Genomic DNA, 19356 nt, shown 5'->3' on the forward strand with positions numbered 1-19356 from the left:
AGTGCCATGCCTGACCCACAGATGGCGCGCCAGTGTCATAACATTTTTTTGTCCTCTAACTTCTTCATATCTTTTCTGTAGAAAGATGCGTTTTTGCTTTCGAATTAGGCTTCAACTTCGGAAATCACTTCTTCATAACAGCCATATTCCTTTCTCCTGGGGGGCATTCTTTTGATTCTGCAAAAAACCAGTAATCACTGGGAGGGCAGATCTAGGAAATAAGCTGGGTGATCAAGCAGTTGGAAGCGCAATTCGTTCAATTTGGCCATAATTTTCATCGATTTGTGACAATTATCATTTTCAATTAACGAAACTCATCTCAATCCATTTTTGAAACAACAACAAATGTATTGACACCTTATCTTCAATATCTAGATCCAGAAATTTTGAAGCTTAGTACTAACAAGAAAAGTGGCGGTGCCATCTGTGCGCCATTCTCGGGACTTATTGAGTGACGTGTGTGAGGAATTGATCTTTCAGCTAATTTTCTTAAACACAATTCTGTAATGATACAGGGTGACTGGTGACTATGTTCCCTCAGAAAAGTTTCAGAAATACAGAGTGTTTGCCGAAAAAATTGATATTCTTCTGATATTTAACACAATTATTATGATGATCATCCTTCATAATCAAAAATTCAATTACGTGTTAGGAAAAATTGCCAATTTCGAACTAAATTATTATGATGGAAGAGCGATCATAATAATAAATCATAATGTAACAGTTAAAATTTATCATTAGAAATTGTGTATCAAAGGAGGTAGTTAGAAGTTAATGTGTTTTTGAAGGATATTCATGTTTTGAAGAATTATATCATTTCTGAATGGAACAATATGAGAGTGAATTCCTTTTCGTATAATTATCCTTTAATTCTAAAATGCACCATCGTACCTAAAAAACAATCTTTCTCAGAAATGAGAAGATTGCTCAATCCTGTGTTTGATTCTGTTTCTTTGGGGGAAATTATAAACTTAATATTTACAGGCTTATCAATTTTCGATGTTTCAAAGACTTCGATGGTATTCAGCCAAGCAATTATCGAGCTTAAATCCAAAATACCATTTCCGTAAAAATTATTATTTTGCAAGTGATTTCCCAATTCATCTTCTTTTTGAATTCCTGTGAATCCAAAGTGACAGTAAATCAGAATTGTGGATTTATTGGGGCAATGTCCTGCCGCCGAACTTCCAAAAATCACACTAGTTGAGTGAATAGCACCGTCCAATTTAACAACTTCCACGTTTTTTAATTCTGTGAAGAAACCAAGAGATTTCAATAACTTATCAACCCATTCGATTACTCCTGTAGTATCTTGTGATTTTTCAGCATTCGCGCTCACTGATATTGCTTCGTTGAATCGTTCTATAAATTCATCCTGTTTTTGATCAATGCACTGGAATATTTCAGATAAAGCATTAGGCAATGCCATTATAATAAAAGTATTTGACATAAACTAATTTCAATTGTCATTAATCAATATCTAAATCTTGTAATTTATCTCTTCATCGATAATGATAATTGTGCGATGCCTTTAAACTTCCCAAGAAATCCATGGACTTTTTTGTTGTTGACACTGTATACTTTGATAATTGTTGCAATTTGATAGATGATGAAAAATGAGTTTGATCGATAGAGGAAATATGACTTTTCTGACAAAAAAGTCAATGTAATTGACTGTTACAGTATCAAGACCAAAAACACTATTTACATTTTTAGCCGCCTGTCTTGCATTTTTGCCTTTATCGCAGAAAAACTGTAAAATAAAGAGTATTTTCTCTTTGCTAGTTTCCAATTTTGACGCGCGCTCAAACTAAACTGAGTCAACTAATCGCAAAACTGTCAGAAAAGTTTTTGTAGTACGGAATCTCATCTTTCTAACACCATATAGTGGTACCCGATGCAACGCGAGATACCCATTACTAAAGCCATCATCGAGAAGTCATCATCATCAATAGCAGATGTAGAATATCTTTTTTTAATCATAAATTCAAGATGTACTTTCGTTAAGTAAAAACTGAAACAATCAAATGTTTGGTAGTATATCCAAATTAAAAGAGGATTGAATTTCCTACAAAATGGTCTACCATACTCTATTCGTATCTCTCACCTCTTATCTTCGAATCGCCATACAGGGTGTCCCAATGAAAAGGTGCCACCCATGATATTTCTCATAATATAATATATAGCGGAATTTACATGAATACGTTTACTAATGTTCGTGGGGGGGCACATTTTACTAAATAGTGGATGCTTGAAAACGCAACCCTCTATGAGGGGGCGCTATAACCCCAAGAATTTTAAAAAGGAGCAGGGGTTGAATGACACCTCATCTTGAAGGGCTTCGAATATACTTCGTAGAAATGACATAAGTGGACTTCCTTCAATACCATCAACCTTTTATTCGAAAAATTTTTCCGTAAAATGTTTCCTTTTCGAGATTTTTGACTGATCCAACTTAAAATATTCACCCGGTATACTCAAATCGATATCTGAATAGTTTTTTCAATAGAAATTGATAGTTTTCTAATAAACAATGAATTTTTAATTAATTCCAGGATACATTTGTTCTGCTGGTATTGCCCACAATAAAATCTTGGCTAAATTAGTTTGTGGATTACATAAACCGAATAAACAAACAATTTTACCTCAAACAGCTGTGCCAGAATTATTTACCACATTGCCAATCAGAAAAATCAAGAATCTTGGAGGAAAATTCGGACACACACTTTCAGAAAAACTGAATATCAACTACATGGGGGAGCTCGAGAAATTCTCAGAAAAACAACTCGTCCAGATATTTGATGAAAAAACCGGGTAAGTGGAATAAAAAACTAATACGTTGCGAAAGATTTTTCAGAATGATATATTATTTCTCCTTATTTATTCTCATAATCATTAATAAAAGGGGGGTTACTTAAGCAAACCTTATACCTATAATGAATACTTCAAGAGTTATCAAGGAAGAACTCTGAATGAAGAAAAACCACAATTTCTAAGTGTGTGGAGTAGTCTGTGACATTGTGAAAATAAAGAAAGAAACCAAAGTTCGATGTTTCGATAACTAAATTTGACAGTTCATGAATTATAATTAATTTTTGGTTGGGATTGTTGAAAAATCCATAAACCAATAAAATTTTCTATTATAATCCATGTAATGTCAAATTTATTTATCAGAACATCGAATTTTAATTTCTTTCTGTGTTTTCCGCTAGTCACAGACTACTCCACACAGTTAGAAATTGCGGTTTTTCCTCATTTAAAGTTCTTCCTCGATAACTCTTGAAGTATTCTTTTTAGGTATAAGGTTTGCTTTAAGTGACCCCTCTTTTCACACGTAGAATTGGCTAAAATAAAATATATATATACAGGGTGATTCACCGTGATGACCTATTAGACGTTTATGGAAAACTAATCATAATTTTGAGCTGAAAATTTGCATATTGGGGTTTGAAACAATGATCTTTCTCCCTAAAATATTTTCAGACCTCTACAACTTCCGGTTATACCGGAAACATATTACTACTTCCTTATTTCAAATGGCACACCTAGTATATTATTGCATCATTAGATAGCTTTTTTGATGGCAATTTCGGCAATATGCCATACCTTGGGTAAAAATTCAACGGTTCATGAGTTATTGGGATTCTTATGAAAAAAAAGGTGGCGATGAGGACTCACATTTTTTTAATATTTCAGCAGAAAAAGCTTTTTTCGAAAAAATTTTTTCTTTTTCGATTCCACGAATACGTATTATTATAAGACTGTTTGCGGTTTGGGCCAAAAATGTACAGGGTGTTTATAAAAGGATCATGAACTTGGACAACTCAAATTCAGCAAAACTCAAGATTTTCAAATTAGAACCTATATTTTTTATTATTTCAGTCGATACTACTTCCAAAAATAGTGGGGGTTACTTGAGCAAACCCTATCCCTTAAATGAATACTTCAAGAGTAATCGGGGATATTTTAATTTCTATGATCATAGAATACTGATTTGAAACGCACTCTAGAAACAGATTGAATGAAATTGACCCTACATATAACATAAATTCATAAAATCTCGAATAACTCTTGAATTATTGAATTTGAGAGCATAATCATGTTTGGACACTACCCTTATTTTTTACCGTAGAATCCAACGAAATTACAAAAATTTTTGGCACAATATTTGAAACAGCCTGTGATGATATTTCTCAAGTTCAATATATGCATGATATTCCTACATCATTCTAGTTTGAGAAAGTGAATTGAGTATACGAATAGGATATTCACAGTAAAAATAATTGACGTATTAGTGACTATGGAAATTCTTTCTTTTTTTCGGTTTTTCCTTAATATTTTGTAAACTGTGAGGACTAACGCAATAATTTAAAGAAAGAGTAATTGAAAATGGAAATCTTGATAATATCTAAGACATAAAATGAAAAAAAAAAGATTTTTTTGAAAAATTTTGTTTCAATTCTTGTATAACCAGAAGTGCCGGAACTTCGAAAATATTTTAGCTGAATAGGGCATCATGAACAATGTCATATTATGAATTTTCAGATTTCATATCGGCCCCGTTTTCCAAAAACGTCTAATAGGCCGTCGAACTTGAAACACCCTGTATATACAGAGACAACCAAATATAGCTTTATTCGGTTGCCGAATATACGAACAAAAAGATAAACATTGAACATTATTGTATTGTCAAAAGCAAATTAATTGTCAATGTCATACTAACTCTTAAAATTATCGTGGAATTGAGTATCAACCTTGTTAGGACGATATGAGGATACTAGTTGGTCTGAAGAGCTTTACAAAATTTAAGCAATTATTAAGGAATCCTCCAAATATCGACACAAAATTCATTAAGTTTTTCAGTGATAGTTGCGAAAGTTCTAGTTGTGAACGAAAAGGTCTAGTTTTGGGAGTCTACGATGGAGATTGTGACGAACCAGTTTTCACCAAAGCAGCTCAAAAATTCAACGATCATATCGGAGGTAAATTATACGATTTAGTGAAGGCTGCCGGACCTGAACTCATTCATGAAGGAACGGCAAAAATATTTACAAATCTTTGCAATGACTTTTGGGTGGTCTCAATAGCAGGTTTAGGAAAACTCAAACGTACCTACAATGAGGTCGAGGCAATAGATGAAGGTTTAGAAGCAGTTCGTGTAGCTTCAGCTATTGGATCGCTTAAAGCAAAACTGAACGGCGCCACAAGAATTTTCGTAGAAGGTATGGGCTATCCAGAGCAAGCCGCAGAAGGAGCATCCCTCGCTTTGTGGAGATACCAAGAAAATAAATCGAGAGAGAATTGGAGACCGGTGCCAACAGTAGAAATGTACGACGAATGTGACAGTGACTGTTTTCAGAGAGGCTTGTTCAAGGCAGAAGCACAAAATTTCGCTAGACGTTTATGTGATACACCGGCAAATCAGATGACACCTCTCCACTTCGCTCAAGAAGCCGTCAACGAACTCTGCCCTTGTGGAATCAAAGTTCTAGTTCACGATAAAAATTGGATAGAACATAAAAAAATGAACGCCTTTCTAACTGTAGCAAGAGGATCCTGTGAACCGCCCGTTTTTTTGGAAATTTCCTACTGTGGTGGACCCACTGACCAAAAACCTATTCTTTTTGCAGGCAAAGGCGTAACCTTTGACAGCGGAGGTTTGTGTCTCAAAAGCTGCCAGTATTTGGAGAGATTCAGGGCGGATATGACTGGCGCAGCAGCAATAGTTGCTACAATCCGAGCGGCATCCACTTTAAGTCTTCCCATCAATTTAGAGGCCTGTATACCTTTGTGCGAAAATATGCCTAGTGGAATGGCAATGAAATGTGGTGATGTGGTTACTGCTCTCAATGGAAAGACGATAATGATAAGCAACACGGCTCACGAAGGCAGAGTTATTCTAGCCGATGCACTTTGTTATGGACAAATGATGCATAAACCTAGACTAGTTATAGACGTGGCTAGCTTGACCAGTGGAATTCGAGCTGCTTTGGGTTCAGCAGCAACAGGCGTTTTCTGTAATTCGCAAACTATGTGGTCTCAAGTTAGGAAAGCTGGAGTAATTTCAGGGGATCGTGTATGGCGCATGCCTCTATGGAAGTTCTTCACTAAAAGAGTAACCAATTTCAAAACCCATGATGTGAATAATCAAGGCCTGGGCCACGGGGCTCCGTGCTTAGCAGCAGCTTTCCTTCAGGAATTCATCGAATGCGTTGATTGGATTCATTTCGATACCGGTGGCGTAGGATTCAAAGCCGAGCACAAATTGTACCCGTATTTATACAAAGGTAGAATGACGGGCCGACCAACAAGAACTCTCATTCAACTTCTGCATCAATTGGCTTGCCCTTCTGAAGCACAAAGAGAACTCAAGTGAAAAATGTTTCGTTTTTCGTGATTGTCAATGTAAATTATACGAGTTTTGTATTTTTATCATATTAAAAAACGGAACCTTTTATTCTTCAGTTTTTATTTCTCCTGAAACTGTTTTTTAACATACCGATATCCACTCCGACTGTTAGTATCGGAGATACGGGGTGATTCATCAAAATTGGCCTAAATTTCTGATATACAGGGTGTTTCCTAAACATGCGGCAAAAATTCAGGGGGTTGTTCCTTGGACTATTTTAAGCATGTTTTGTCCTTGGATGATTTTTGAAAAACCTCTTTGTTTCGAAGATACAGGGCGAACAACATTTTTCATATTTTTAAAATTAATAATAGTTTAAATAAAAATGCGTACCGCACTGTGTTTCCTAAGTAGGTACAATTTATTTTTAAATTTGTTTAACAACATTCCAATTACTAAAAACGGCCAGTTTTTTGACTAAAATCATTAGTTTATACCACTCCAGTAGAAAATGTGGAAGACTTGCGAAATCGGATCATTGCTGGGTGTAACTTAATAAGAAATGATCCTGGTGTTTTTGAAAGGGTTCGGCAGTCAATGAGGAGAAGATTGGATGCTTGTATGCTGGCTAGAGGTGGTCATTTTCAACAGTTTTTGTAGGTTGAGTTGAATTTTCATGTAATTTTTCATAATAAAATGTTATTATCTGAAATTTTGTTTCCCCTATATCTTCGAAACATATAGGTTTTTCAAAAATCATCAAAGGACAAAATATTCTTAGAATAGTCCAAGGAACAACCCCCTGAATTTTTGCCGCATGTTTAGGAAACACCCTGTACATAACTTGGAAATCAGCTGTCCGATTTTGTTAAAATTTTGTGGGTTTGTTCACTTCAAACAACCCTTCAAATTGTTTTATTTAATTTAGATATTTCCAGGGGAGTACTCAAATTATTGAGTTCTTTTAGATTTCGAAATCTATATTTTTACACGTTTTAGAGGAATGTCTTTACTGCCATGAAAAAATACATAATTCAGTATAATGAATTCAATTTTTACTAACTTTTTCCATAAAAGTACCAAATGGAAATTTTAATCTCGTTCGAATCTGCAATTTTGAAAAGAGGAGAAAAATAAAATTTGGAAGTGTTATACAGGGTGAATCAAAATTCAGCATCAAGATTTCAGGGGCGTCTTTTTCAGGTCAAAATAAGACCTTTTTCTATTAACATATGTCTGCGAACGCTTCGTTACCGAACTACAGGGCGTTAAAGATTCAAAATTTTTTTTTTGGTTTTTCTACATATCTCATTCAGTTTTTCAGATATTAAAATCGAATAAGTTCGTTAGGTTTCTTATTTTTAGTTAATGTTTGAGAAAACTTGTGATCACAAACCAAATACGTAGAAAATGTTTTCGTTGCAGTGGCGGCTCGTGAGAACAAAAAACGGAAAAATATTTTCGCCACCTTAATGCTAAGACAGCTGAAATATTATTCCTTGACGCGTTGAACTTTTATATGAAGATCATCCTAAAACCATAAGAAATTCTTTTAAACTATAATATTTATTTTCAAGTACAAAAACTTTAATATTGTGTATTTATGAAACAACAAAAATAACGTTTTCTTCTTCTCTGGAATAGAATGAAAAGTTAAAAACAAATTATTTATTTATTATACATACATGTTATGTACAGGATGTCCCGTTTTTGATGCTTACTGAGAGCATCTCAAAACTATAATACTCAAAAAACAAAATCTTCAAGGACTATAGATATCTCGATTCACTTTCGAGTTACAGGGGGGAGATATTCGAAAAACACTTAAACGTTTTTTCACTAATATTTATAGTTTATATGATACTAATAATAGATCATAGCAATTTATTACCGTTTTAGAGATATAAATGTAAATCGACCTTCCTTAAATGGGACATCCTATATTTTTCAACGAAGTTTTTCAAACTCCCCGTTCTCGGTTTTACAAAAATGCCATCCGTTTCGTAGATATTGTAGTTTTTCGATATCATTTTTTCATGGGACACCTTATATATAAAATTTTTTCATTTATCTTTTCAACGTTTTTCGAACTAATTGTACTCAAAAGTTCATTCTCGTCAAAAATTCATAAATCATTATACTCTTTATAGGGTGATTTTGCTATATATTTTAATTCGAATTTTTTTTTACAGACGTTGGTTGTATAATATATCAAGAGGTATTGATAAAGAAGAAGTTCAAGTCAAACTAATTTCTAAATCAATTGGTTGCTGTAAAAGGTTTCCTGGAAGAACTTCTTTACTCAAGGTAGAAGAAGTGGAACACTGGATGGGTGAATTGAGCAGTGAAATTGCAGATAGACTCGAAGAGGATATCAAAGAAAATAACCGAAAAGCAAGACTAATGACGGTTAGTTTCTCCCAATTGACGAACCAGGTGGAAACCAGTAGTACAAGAGCAGTTCCTTTGAAATCATACGAAATGATAAAAATATGCCAACAGGCCTTGGAGGTCTTGAGAAAATATTGCCAAAAAGCAGATTCCTCGTATCACATAACATTTTTAGGATTGAGTATCAGCAATTTTGAAGACATAAAAAATGTAAAAACTATTACTTCGTATTTTGGAAAAGCTGAGAAAATATCAAATAAAACAACCACAACTTTGAATGCTGACAGTGAAAAAAAAATCTCAACCACATTCAGAAAAGATCATTTGCAGAATGCTGATGCTGATCATTCTACCGAAGATGACGAAAACTCAATTTATTCCGATACAACGCTAGAACTTGAAGAAGATCCCAGTGATTATATTTTCTTCAATGATACACATTCAGAATCAGTAAACGTTGAAACCAAAAGTTTCAAATCAAACGAGTCCGATGAATATTCAATTGAAAACCAAGAATTAATTGGGAATATTCAGAATACCGCAATCGATTCTTTCGGGGATGAAATGAATCAAAATGATTTTTCATCCTCCAATTCTCCAGTGCTTCGGAGGAATATAAAGGATAATGAATATGATGAAAGTGATTCTTCAAAAGAAATTGACCGCGATTTCGATACCTCAAAAATATTTGAAGGGCATTATGGAAGTAGCGATGAAGAATCGGAAAGAAACATTTTAGTATCTGAAGACCCTTCTGAATCCAAAGAATCATCAAAAACTTGCGAGGAATGTGGTGAAGTGGTTCCAGTAAATTGTATTGTTTCCCACATGGATTTCCATTTAGCAATAAAATTATCCCAAGAAAAATTTCCTTCTGCAGTCCCTAGTGTTAAACAGAAACCCATTGAAAAGCCTGCTCCTAATAAGAAACGCAAAATGGCCGAAACATTAGGGAATATCGGGTCATATTGTCGAAAACCAGATTATTCAGATGAATTCTCAGAAGTTTGTACGGAATGCAACAAAAGGATAAACATCGGGGATATGGCTACCCATTCTGACTATCATGCAGCTAAAAGACTCCATTTAGAATTGAATAGCCCGAGTTCTAAAACTGAGTCCGCAAATTCGTCTTCTAGCACGACAGGAAGCATTAAGCGTAATAAAAAATTAATTAATGGTGGTTCAAGTATTACATCATTCTTCAAGCCAATTGGCCCTTAAAAATTATCAATCTTAATATTGTTTTGGACAGTTGGCAATTATCAAATAATTCATCAGGTTATTATATTATAAGTATTGTAAATAGCTGTTAATATGTTGTTTAAATGAAATTAAAATTATTTTCTTTAAATTTTCGCTTTTCTTTATGCACCTTTTTTGTGATACGATAATGATCAAAAATACACACATAGGAAAAGTCTAGGGATATTTGTACAAAGTCATACAAGCTCCAAAAGAAACTAAAATATCCCTAGACTTTTCTGGTGTGTGTATTTCAATCTCTAGGTACAGCCTAGACTGGTCAGCGCGGTCGCCAGATTTGGCCCCTTGCGGGGTGTGGTTTGAACCTCCTAAACCCCCTCTGGCTACGCCCATGATAAAACCCCGTTTCCTTTCACAGGGTTTGAGACATTCTTCCTGCTAATTTAAATTCTGAGGCCAAAACCCTGCCTATAAAAACGATTTTAAATCATGCAAATAAATAGTCACCATAAATAAGAATTTCGAAAATATAATTCTCGGAACTCCATCTACGAACGGGGTGCGAACTAAAAATTTGCTCTATTATATATTCTGTGTTCTCAAGTACTCTGTGTAAGAGTCATAGAGTGATAAGATATGTTGGAATCATAGAATAATTTCTGAGGTTGGAATAAACGTCAACGTAATCAACTGTTCAAAGCAATGACAAGTCAACGTCATCTTGCCTTATTTTTGGGTGTTAATAACTAATGTTTTGATTAAAAACCCAATTTTTGATTACAATAATTTGTTCTTGTTTTGAATTTTCAAAATGGTTAGTCCTTGTTATTTATGGTCATACCTAAATTTTTATATCCTTTACAAGAATAATCTCAAAATATGAAAATTATGATTGATTTTTCATTTTTAGGTGCTCATAGCAGCTGCTGTTTGCACCAAAGCTGGTAAAAGTACGTATGAATTTTAATATTTATGATCATTGCATTCAATAAGCTCATTTCTAGCAATTGTGTCAAGACAATTCGTAGAAATGTCTAAAGCTAGGATCGAAGGCCTACTTGCTGCTTTTCCAAAGCTAATACCAGTTGGAACACAACATACTTTTGTGGAAACTGATTCTGTTCGTTATGTGTATCAACCCTTAGAACGTCTTTATATGGTACTTATTACTACAAGAGCCAGTAATATATTGGAAGATCTAGAAACATTGAGGCTCTTTGCTAGAGTGGTAAGCAGAAAAATCCTCTTCTAATAGGGTATATGAAATGATAAGCTGATAATAATGGAGATAAATTAGCAGTTTGAAATTTTATTAGCATCAAGACATTGATATGTCATCAACATCTGGTAGGGTACTTAATTATATGAGTATTATTACTAAATTACTACGTCAATCCAATCACACTGATTGAAAATAAATATACTTATTTGATGGCTGTAGATTATAGAAATCTGGAAGCTTCTGACATGGGACCCTAATTTTATTGAGTTGTTTTATTACCATGCTATAAAAAAATTCAACAGTTCATTTTGAAACTTGGCTTTGATGAATCTATACATATAAAAGAGGATCTATGGATATTATGTAAGGATATCACGTTCAACCGACACCATCAAATTGGATCATTCTTTTTTTATTGTGTTCATTACTGACATGAGAAGGTTTATACAACAAAATATTTTTGAAAAAATAGTACAGAAAAGAAAAAAAGGCTTTACTTTTTCCTCTGAGCGAACAATCATAAAGTATTTTTGACATTTCAAAGGATGTATTTTGGGTTGCCTGACAGAAATTGTGAAGCCAGGTTGGGGAGCTAGTTGTCGATATTTGCTACATTTTCCAGCAAAACTTATAACAGACTCACTATTTCATTTCAGTAGAATTCATTGTCTATTTTTAATACAATTACTGCAATAGAACTTCTTTATGCAGAGGTTTATTTCTAACAAATATAAGAAATTATACTGATATAACTTGTAGTTGAAAATGGGTTTCATAAAACTTTTATTATAATTATTTGCTTCATGAAATCATTCAAAAATATTGAGTGAAGATTAGGTTTTTTTGAATGGAGCAAATTTTGTATGGTTTTCAGTACATGTTGAGAGTGGAATATTACAAAGTCTTCATATTATTCTTAGATAAAATTTGTTATATTCTTGATAATACAGTAACACTGAATTTGACATGCTGATATAAATTCATTTTGATAACCCCCAGAATTCCTGTTTGTTAAACCGACCAATCTTACACCTGGTGTTTGAGAATAGTAAAAATTACCAATTGAAAAATACTTCTTCTCCGATTGGAGCCTCACATTTTGATATATTTATATTACCTAAAAAGAATCACCATATTCAAATATATCAGGACAAACATTTCTAGAAAATTGATCTCACTTCGATATTTCATACATGAATTTCTTTAAATTTTCTAGATTCCCGAATATTGTCGATCATTGGAAGAGAGTGAAATCGTTGAAAATGCCTTTTCCTTAATATTTGCATTCGATGAAATAGTAGCTCTTGGATATAGGGAAAGTATAAATTTGTCTCAGATCCGCACATTTGTTGAAATGGATTCTCACGAAGAGAAAGTTTATCAAGCAGTTCGCCAGGTGAGTAGTTTAATTTTCATGTAGTTTATTTCCGAAAAATTATCAAAATAACCTTTTCAAACATTAGAACTAATTGAGCTACTGAAATAAGTATCAGCTCTCATAATGATTGAGATCTGCTCCAAATCACTTCAGGTAGAAATGATTTCCTATGAAACAACAAATGGATGTTTTCGTCACATATACTAAGTGATCAATAAATACTTCATGGCTGAAGATGGTTACATTTTGAACAAAATTGCGTTAAACATAAAGATTTCATGGACAAGAGTGTGCTACTTATAACTTTAACTAACTAAATGGTCAATTAAACTATTTACTATTGTTTTTATCACTTTCAGCTAAGTAGAATGAATCAATACGATTCCAAAAAAAGTTAATATTTTCCTAGATACACAATTAAATTGTCTATGGTCAAATGGCTAATATTGTAATTATTAGCCAAAATATGTGCATTTCATTATGATTATTTCAAAAGATATTGAATCAAAATGATTCCAAAAGGATCTGGAAAAAAATGTGATCATAAATTTCAAATTTGATAGGACAAACATTTTAAGGCTTTTTCTATCTTCGATCGACTTTGAAAAAATTCAATAATGGAAATTAATATACATATTTGACTTTCATTAATTGATATTGAATTTTTCAAAGACTCAAGAAAGAGAAGCGAAGAATAAGATGTGGGAAAAGGCTAAGGAGCTGCAGAGACAAAAGATTGAAGCCAAAAAATTAGGCAAACCTTCATTTGGTAGTAGTGGTGGATTTGGTAGCACTACAGGTTATACGCCAACGCCATCTGTAGGAGATGTTGCAAATGTATCAAACGACATTAAAACTTCTACTTATACTGCTGCACAGTAAGTACGAAGATCTCATATTTTATTCAGGAATATTTGGTATTCTTAAAAGCAGAGATTTATTCCACAAAACTTCAGTGTACCAGCGATATTGCCGCCATATTCAGATACACAAAAATTATGATGATCGAATTTTTTTTAGCATTAGAAGGTGCATTGCAGAATGTTCATTCAATTATTTCATCAGGAGAAATACAGATGTTGAAAAAATCATTCTAAAAGTAAATATTGTATGTAGTGAGTAAGACGAAGAACTCTATTTATATCGAGAAAATATCGATCTTTTTTTGATACCTCCGCTGAAATTCGAAATCCAATAAACTTCTTAAAAAATTCGTAAAGATCTGGAAGAAAATAACAATTGTAATAAAGGTGTTTACAAAGCGAAAATGCGGTCGAATAAGCAGATCTCTCTAGAGTTTGACCCAAAAACAAAATATCCAAAGTGAACAATACCATAGTTTTTCATTTACTTTAATACACTAATAGATTTCTCGGACAACTGCTAGTATTGAATTGAATTAGTATGCAGGAAACAACATATGAGTGGCAGTGTGTCAAAAAAGGAAAAGAAATATTTTACTGAGCAAAAAACATACAAAATTCCGTGATACCTGTATTCTACTTATCACAAAAAAAAAATGTCAAACCTCAACAAGAAACAACAAAGCAATCAACCTACTTCTATTCTGATTGAACTAATTTGAAGGTTATTGTTGAGAACTATCGTAGGACACATACTTCATCAGAAGAAATTATTTTTTATTTAATATCTTATACTTATTATTTTCATTTTTTTAAATTTTAAAATTTAACATTTCTTTTAGGAAACCTGCCAGCAAAGGCATGAAGTTAGGGGGCAAAGGAAAAGATGTAGAATCTTTCGTGGATCAACTCAAATCTGAAGGAGAAAAAGTAATTGCTCCAACATCTAACAGTATTTCTCAGATTGGACATAAAATATCTGCTAATCACAAAACGGATATTGATGAGTAAGTATTTGTTAACCTTATTTCAGTTCAATTTGGCTCTTTTTTCTTGACATATCAATTACCAGTTATGAGCATTTCTATTTTTTCGTATATTTTCAAAACTATGGATTCGATAATTGATTTTTTTTCATTTAAAAACAAAAAAATACTGCGACACTTCGATACTAAGTGACTCGTAAACAAGAAATGAAACTTCACACAAGTTCAATAGAAGAGTACACCAACATAACAAAAAAAAATTTAGGGTAGTGGTAAAAACTTATTGGGCAACCCATGTATTGAAATAAAAATATTATTTTTGAAATACCATCTGTAACTTCATGCTCAAGCTGGATTCTTTGGTTATTTCCACAATATGACTTGTATGCTTCCCATATTTTTTATTGTTTTTCTTGTTTGATGCTTAAAGGTTGTCCAAAGCACTCTAAAATTGATCAACGGCTGTTATTTGTGTGCCTTTAGCTATTTTCCTACATTGTCCTCGTTCCTGAATATAAGTTATGTTTCCAATTCTATAAGAAATTCGTTTGCAGTGTGCATTTGAGGTTGGAAGAGAAATTGTCCCTCATCATTGGAAGAAATGGTGGTATACAGCAATTCGAATTGTCTGGGTTGATAACATTGCACATTGGAGATGAAAAATGGGGTAAAATTCGTGTGCAGTTAGAGAATGAAGATACTAGAGGAGTACAGCTACAAACGCATCCAAATGTAGATAAGGAATTATTCAAAATGCGGGCTCAGGTTTGTGGCATTGTTTAAATAGATGAACTCGTATTAAATCAAATAAAATTGTTTGGTTAGTTGTATTAAGTGTAGTAAAATGAAATCCATTTTAACAAATACATGTTAATCTCGCATTGTATAAGTCCGGTCGGGTTCCTTTAGATGGCGTTAGAAAGATGAGATTTCGTACTACAAAAACTTTTCCGACAGTTTTGCGATTAGTTGACTCAGTTTAGTTTGAGCGCGCGTCAAAGATGGGCACTAGAAAAGAGAAAATACGCTGTTTTTCTAACGGGTGTTTTTTTTTTCGAGGCATATATACTTTAAGTTGGCATTACTGTTCAAGATGGCGACCGATTTAACAGCTGTCAAGTGATTCATTCTCAGTTTGATTTGGCAATTCATCATGAATAGACTCACGCCTGAACAACGCTTGCAAATAGTGCAATTTTATTTCGAAAATAATGGTTCTGTGCGGAATACGTATCGCGCACTACGTCCATTTTATTTTGTTTAGCGATGAAGCGCACTTCTGGTTGAATGGCTACGTCAACAAACAAAACTGCCGCATTTGGAGTGAAGCTAATCCTCAAGTGTATGTCGAAACACCGTTACATCCAGAAAAACTGACTTTTTGGTGCGCTTTATGGGCGGTGGAATCATTGGTCCGTACTTCTTCAAAAACGATGATGGCCAGAACGTCACAGTCAATGGTGATCGATATAGAGCCATGATTACTAACTTTTTCATTCCTGAATTGAGGAACCATGATGTCCAGGAGCTGTGTTTCCAACAAGACGGCGCAACATGTCACACAGCTCGTGCCACAATCGATTTATTGAAATACATGTTTGGTGACCGCCTAATTTCACGTTCTGGACCTGTGAATTGGCCTCCAAGATCTTGTGATTTAACACCGCTAGACTATTTCTGTGGGGCTATGTAGAGTCATTGGTCTATGCGGATAAGCCACAAACCCTTGACCATTTGGAAGACAACATTCGCCGTGTTATTGTCGATATACGGCCACAAATGTTGGAAAAAGTCATCGAAAATTGGACGTCCAGATTGGACTACATCGGAGCCAGCCGTGGCGGTCATATGCCAGAAATCATATTTAAAATGTAATGCCACAAGATTATCTTGCGGATAAATAAAATTCATGTCAATCGAATAATCCATCGTTGTTTTATTGCAATTTAAAGTTCTATAGCTCTAAAAAAAACACCCTTTACTAGTGATTTGTTTTCTTGAATTGAGTCAATTTACAGATCGGATTGAAACAACCTACTAAACCTTTTCCTCTGAAAACTGACGTAGGAGTTTTGAAATGGAGACTTCACAGTACAGATGAAAGTTTTGTGCCACTTCAAATAAATTGTTGGCCTTCTGAAGCTGGCGATGGTAGCTGTGACGTTAATATTGAATACGAACTGGTCCATACAGATCTTGAACTTACTGATGTGAATATAATCATTCCTTTACCGTAAGTATTTTTGCTTTCCACATTTTGACTTTTACACAAATGATTTATCTCAAAATTCTGTTTGCGGTTATTAACTCACTTTATATGTTTCAGGATCGGTTGTAGTCCTGTTGTTGGAGAATGTGATGGTACCTATACACATGAATCTAAGAAGAACCATCTTGTCTGGAACTTGCCAATCATTGATGACACTAATAAGAATGGATCGTTGGAATTTAATGCACCTAGAGCGATTCCAAATGATTTCTTTCCAGTAATCGTTACTTTCAGTTCCAATACTCCTTTCGCCAAAATAAAGGTGAGCTTATTCGTTTCATATTTTATTTTTCGATTTATTCAATTTTTGTGTCCCAGAAATCGACATCAAAACGGAATCGGGTAACAGGCTAAACCACAATGGTAATCAAAAAAATATTAAAAAAAATCTAAGTCGTGTACATTTCAAATTATATTGCATGTTTATTTACCAACAAAAAAAATTTTACACACTGGTTTATTATTACTCCTTACCTCGAATATTCCAAAAATTATTTCATGAAACGGAATTTAACCTAGACAATACTGAATATTAGAGAAGAGCGATATTTCACGAACTGTGATTTAATCACTGATATCAGAATATCACAGGTAGTCACGGTTCCGAAAAACGAATACAGAGCGTGACGGGATCACAGTTTGAACATTTCACAGATCTTTTCAGGGCAATCGTAAATTATGAAGGCAGCCTGATGTTTTTATTGCTTCGGAACCTTTTTCGACTAACATAATTGCACATATTTATGACAATCCCAACATCGTAGGCAACTTCGCCTGCTTTAGCAAGTATTTTTGTAGGACTAGTTAAACAATAAATACTTGCTACAAACAAATAATAACTACTGAATTACTGCATAATTGGTGGTAGCAATAAAATTCTAATTTTATGCTTATCTTTGATAAACAACCCCAAAGAAATTCTTTCTATATTGAAGTTGCCGACCGAAGCAATAAATGGTACTGTATTATAAAAAATAAACGAAAACACGTCAGAGACATAATAATAATAGGCGAAAGAGTAATAACAGGCGAAAGACCAGCAATCTTTGGGCTTTCTTCACAAAAGTTGATGTAAATTATGCAAGTTGAAATTATCTTTCAAAACCACCTCTTCAAATTTGAGGAAACATTTGAAAAATCGATATCCTTCTGTTACGTTCCTAACTAAATCTGAAATAAGGAAAAGAGTTGAAAATGTAAGAAAAATGGACGTTTTCATAATAAGTTTTCATTAATTTTGCTTTGAATGATAAGAGTGACCAATTCGAGTTGCAAAGATAAACGAACTAAGGTTTGAGTGATTCATACAAATATTAATAACAAGCAACCTAAACAGTGATCACGTCACGCTTTAATTTCACCGATATCATAAAGTAACGTTCACGTTTCACAACGTGATTTAGAAATCACGGTATCGCTCCTCTCTACTGAATATAATGAAGTTTTGCATGACCTTTCGGTCGTTATTTTAAAACACTCTGCAATCAGTATTTTTCGAGCTTTATGAAGAATAAAATTTCATGTATCTAGATCTTTTCTTTCAATAGAAGAGAACACTGAATAATGAAGAAATGGTAGATGGAATCACTCAATGAATTGCTCGTTTCTTAATTTATTATTTAAAATATTCTAATGCTTAACTTTGTCTTGTTTCAGATTGTTGATGTTCTATTAGTCGATGATGATTCTCCCGTGAAGCATTCATGTGAAACGATTTTTTATCCAGAAAAATATGAGATTGTTTGAAATAATTATGATATAGAGAAAAACTTTCATAAAGAATATTTGTAAAAATATGTACTAATACTTTCATTCGTAATAAAAAACTATTTACTTTTTTACGAAGTTGAAACTTTGATTTGGTTCAGTTCATCTGTTATATGTATGATTATTATCTTGCAATAAAGATGTCATTTAAATTGGATATTAATTGTATTATGTATGTACTTATGCACCTACCTCATAGAAGATATACGAGGAGAGAGAGAGTGAGCTCAGCCAATTTTTAAGGTTATCCCTTTCTCAGAGTTTTTCGTTGTCGCTAAAACTTGCTTTTAAGGCCTCACAACTCACTTGGGCTCTCTCTCCTTATATAGGGTGTGTCATTAGATATGCGCAGGACTTCAGAATGTGATAGCACATCCACAAATAGAAAAGTTTTTATAAACACCCTCTAAAATGCACCATTTTTGAGAACAGGCATTGCTATGTATACTAAAGGGTGTTTTTTTTAGAGCTATAGAACTTTAAATTGCAATAAAACAACGATGGATTATTCGATTGACATGAATTTTATTTATCCGCAAGATAATCTTGTGGCATTACATTTTAAATATGATTTCTGGCATATGACCGCCACGGCTGGCTCGGATGTAGTCCAATCTGGACGTCCAATTTTCGATGACTTTTTCCAACATTTGTGGCCGTATATCGGCAATAACATGGCGAATGTTGTCTTCCAAATGGTCAAGGGTTTGTGGCTTATCCGCATAGACCATTGACTTCACATAGCCCCACAGAAAGTGGTCTAGCGGTGTTAAATCACAAGATCTTAGAGGCCAATTCACAGGTCCAAAACGTGAAATTAGGCGGTCACCAAACGTGTCTTTCAATAAATCGATTGTGGCACGAGCTGTGTGACATGTTGCGCCGTCTTGTTGGAACCACAGCTCCTGGACATCATGGTTGTTCA

General features: G+C 33.7%; 4 protein-coding genes across 5 annotated transcripts in view; 3 read left to right on the plus strand and 1 right to left on the minus strand.

The window, feature by feature from the left end:
* The window catches only part of LOC123673814 (DNApol-eta), a 31781-nt gene extending 21687 nt beyond the window's left edge, over positions 1 to 10094 (plus strand). For both annotated transcript variants that reach the window (XM_045608509.1, XM_045608510.1), the window contains exons 7-8: positions 2556 to 2814; positions 8542 to 10094. In XM_045608509.1, the coding sequence (XP_045464465.1) occupies positions 2556 to 2814; positions 8542 to 9964 (1682 nt within the window). In that variant the 3' untranslated portion in view covers positions 9965 to 10094. The remainder of the gene's footprint in view (positions 1 to 2555; positions 2815 to 8541) is intronic.
* Positions 43 to 1595, minus strand: LOC123673819 (cytosolic non-specific dipeptidase-like). Its single transcript, XM_045608515.1, has 2 exons — positions 892 to 1595; positions 43 to 177 (listed from the first exon to the last, which is right to left on the minus strand). Exons 1-2 carry the CDS (start codon positions 1448 to 1450, stop codon positions 125 to 127), a joined length of 612 nt encoding a protein of 203 aa, XP_045464471.1. The 5' UTR covers positions 1451 to 1595; the 3' UTR covers positions 43 to 124.
* LOC123673818 (cytosol aminopeptidase-like) lies at positions 4681 to 6457 on the plus strand. The gene has a single exon (XM_045608514.1). It carries the CDS (start codon positions 4769 to 4771, stop codon positions 6374 to 6376), a length of 1608 nt encoding a protein of 535 aa, XP_045464470.1. The 5' UTR covers positions 4681 to 4768; the 3' UTR covers positions 6377 to 6457.
* Positions 10095 to 10598: 504 nt separating the features above from the next.
* Positions 10599 to 18588, plus strand: LOC123673823 (coatomer subunit delta). Its single transcript, XM_045608518.1, has 10 exons — positions 10599 to 10760; positions 10857 to 10896; positions 10951 to 11174; positions 12385 to 12564; positions 13219 to 13424; positions 14252 to 14416; positions 14950 to 15160; positions 16414 to 16628; positions 16722 to 16926; positions 18321 to 18588. The coding sequence occupies exons 1-10, from the start codon at positions 10758 to 10760 to the stop codon at positions 18408 to 18410; spliced, it is 1539 nt and encodes a 512-aa protein (XP_045464474.1). The 5' UTR covers positions 10599 to 10757; the 3' UTR covers positions 18411 to 18588.
* The last annotated feature ends 768 nt before the right edge of the window (positions 18589 to 19356 follow it).

This window comes from Harmonia axyridis, chromosome 2, assembly GCF_914767665.1.
Source record: "Harmonia axyridis chromosome 2, icHarAxyr1.1, whole genome shotgun sequence".
Lineage (NCBI taxonomy): Eukaryota > Metazoa > Arthropoda > Insecta > Coleoptera > Coccinellidae > Harmonia > Harmonia axyridis.

Excerpts from the sequence above, each read along its gene's own strand:
- LOC123673819 (XM_045608515.1), bottom strand. The coding sequence starts at position 1,450 with ATGTCAAATACTTTTATTATAATGGCATTGCCTAATGCTTTATCTGAA. Across the intron at positions 178-891 it reads TGAGAAAGATTGTTTTTTAG|AATCAAAAGAATGCCCCCCA; the intron begins GTACGATGGTGC and ends GGTTTTTTGCAG.
- LOC123673818 (XM_045608514.1), top strand. The coding sequence starts at position 4,769 with ATGAGGATACTAGTTGGTCTGAAGAGCTTTACAAAATTTAAGCAATTA.
- LOC123673823 (XM_045608518.1), top strand. Across the intron at positions 11,175-12,384 it reads TGAGGCTCTTTGCTAGAGTG|ATTCCCGAATATTGTCGATC; the intron begins GTAAGCAGAAAA and ends TAAATTTTCTAG. Across the intron at positions 15,161-16,413 it reads TATTCAAAATGCGGGCTCAG|ATCGGATTGAAACAACCTAC; the intron begins GTTTGTGGCATT and ends GTCAATTTACAG.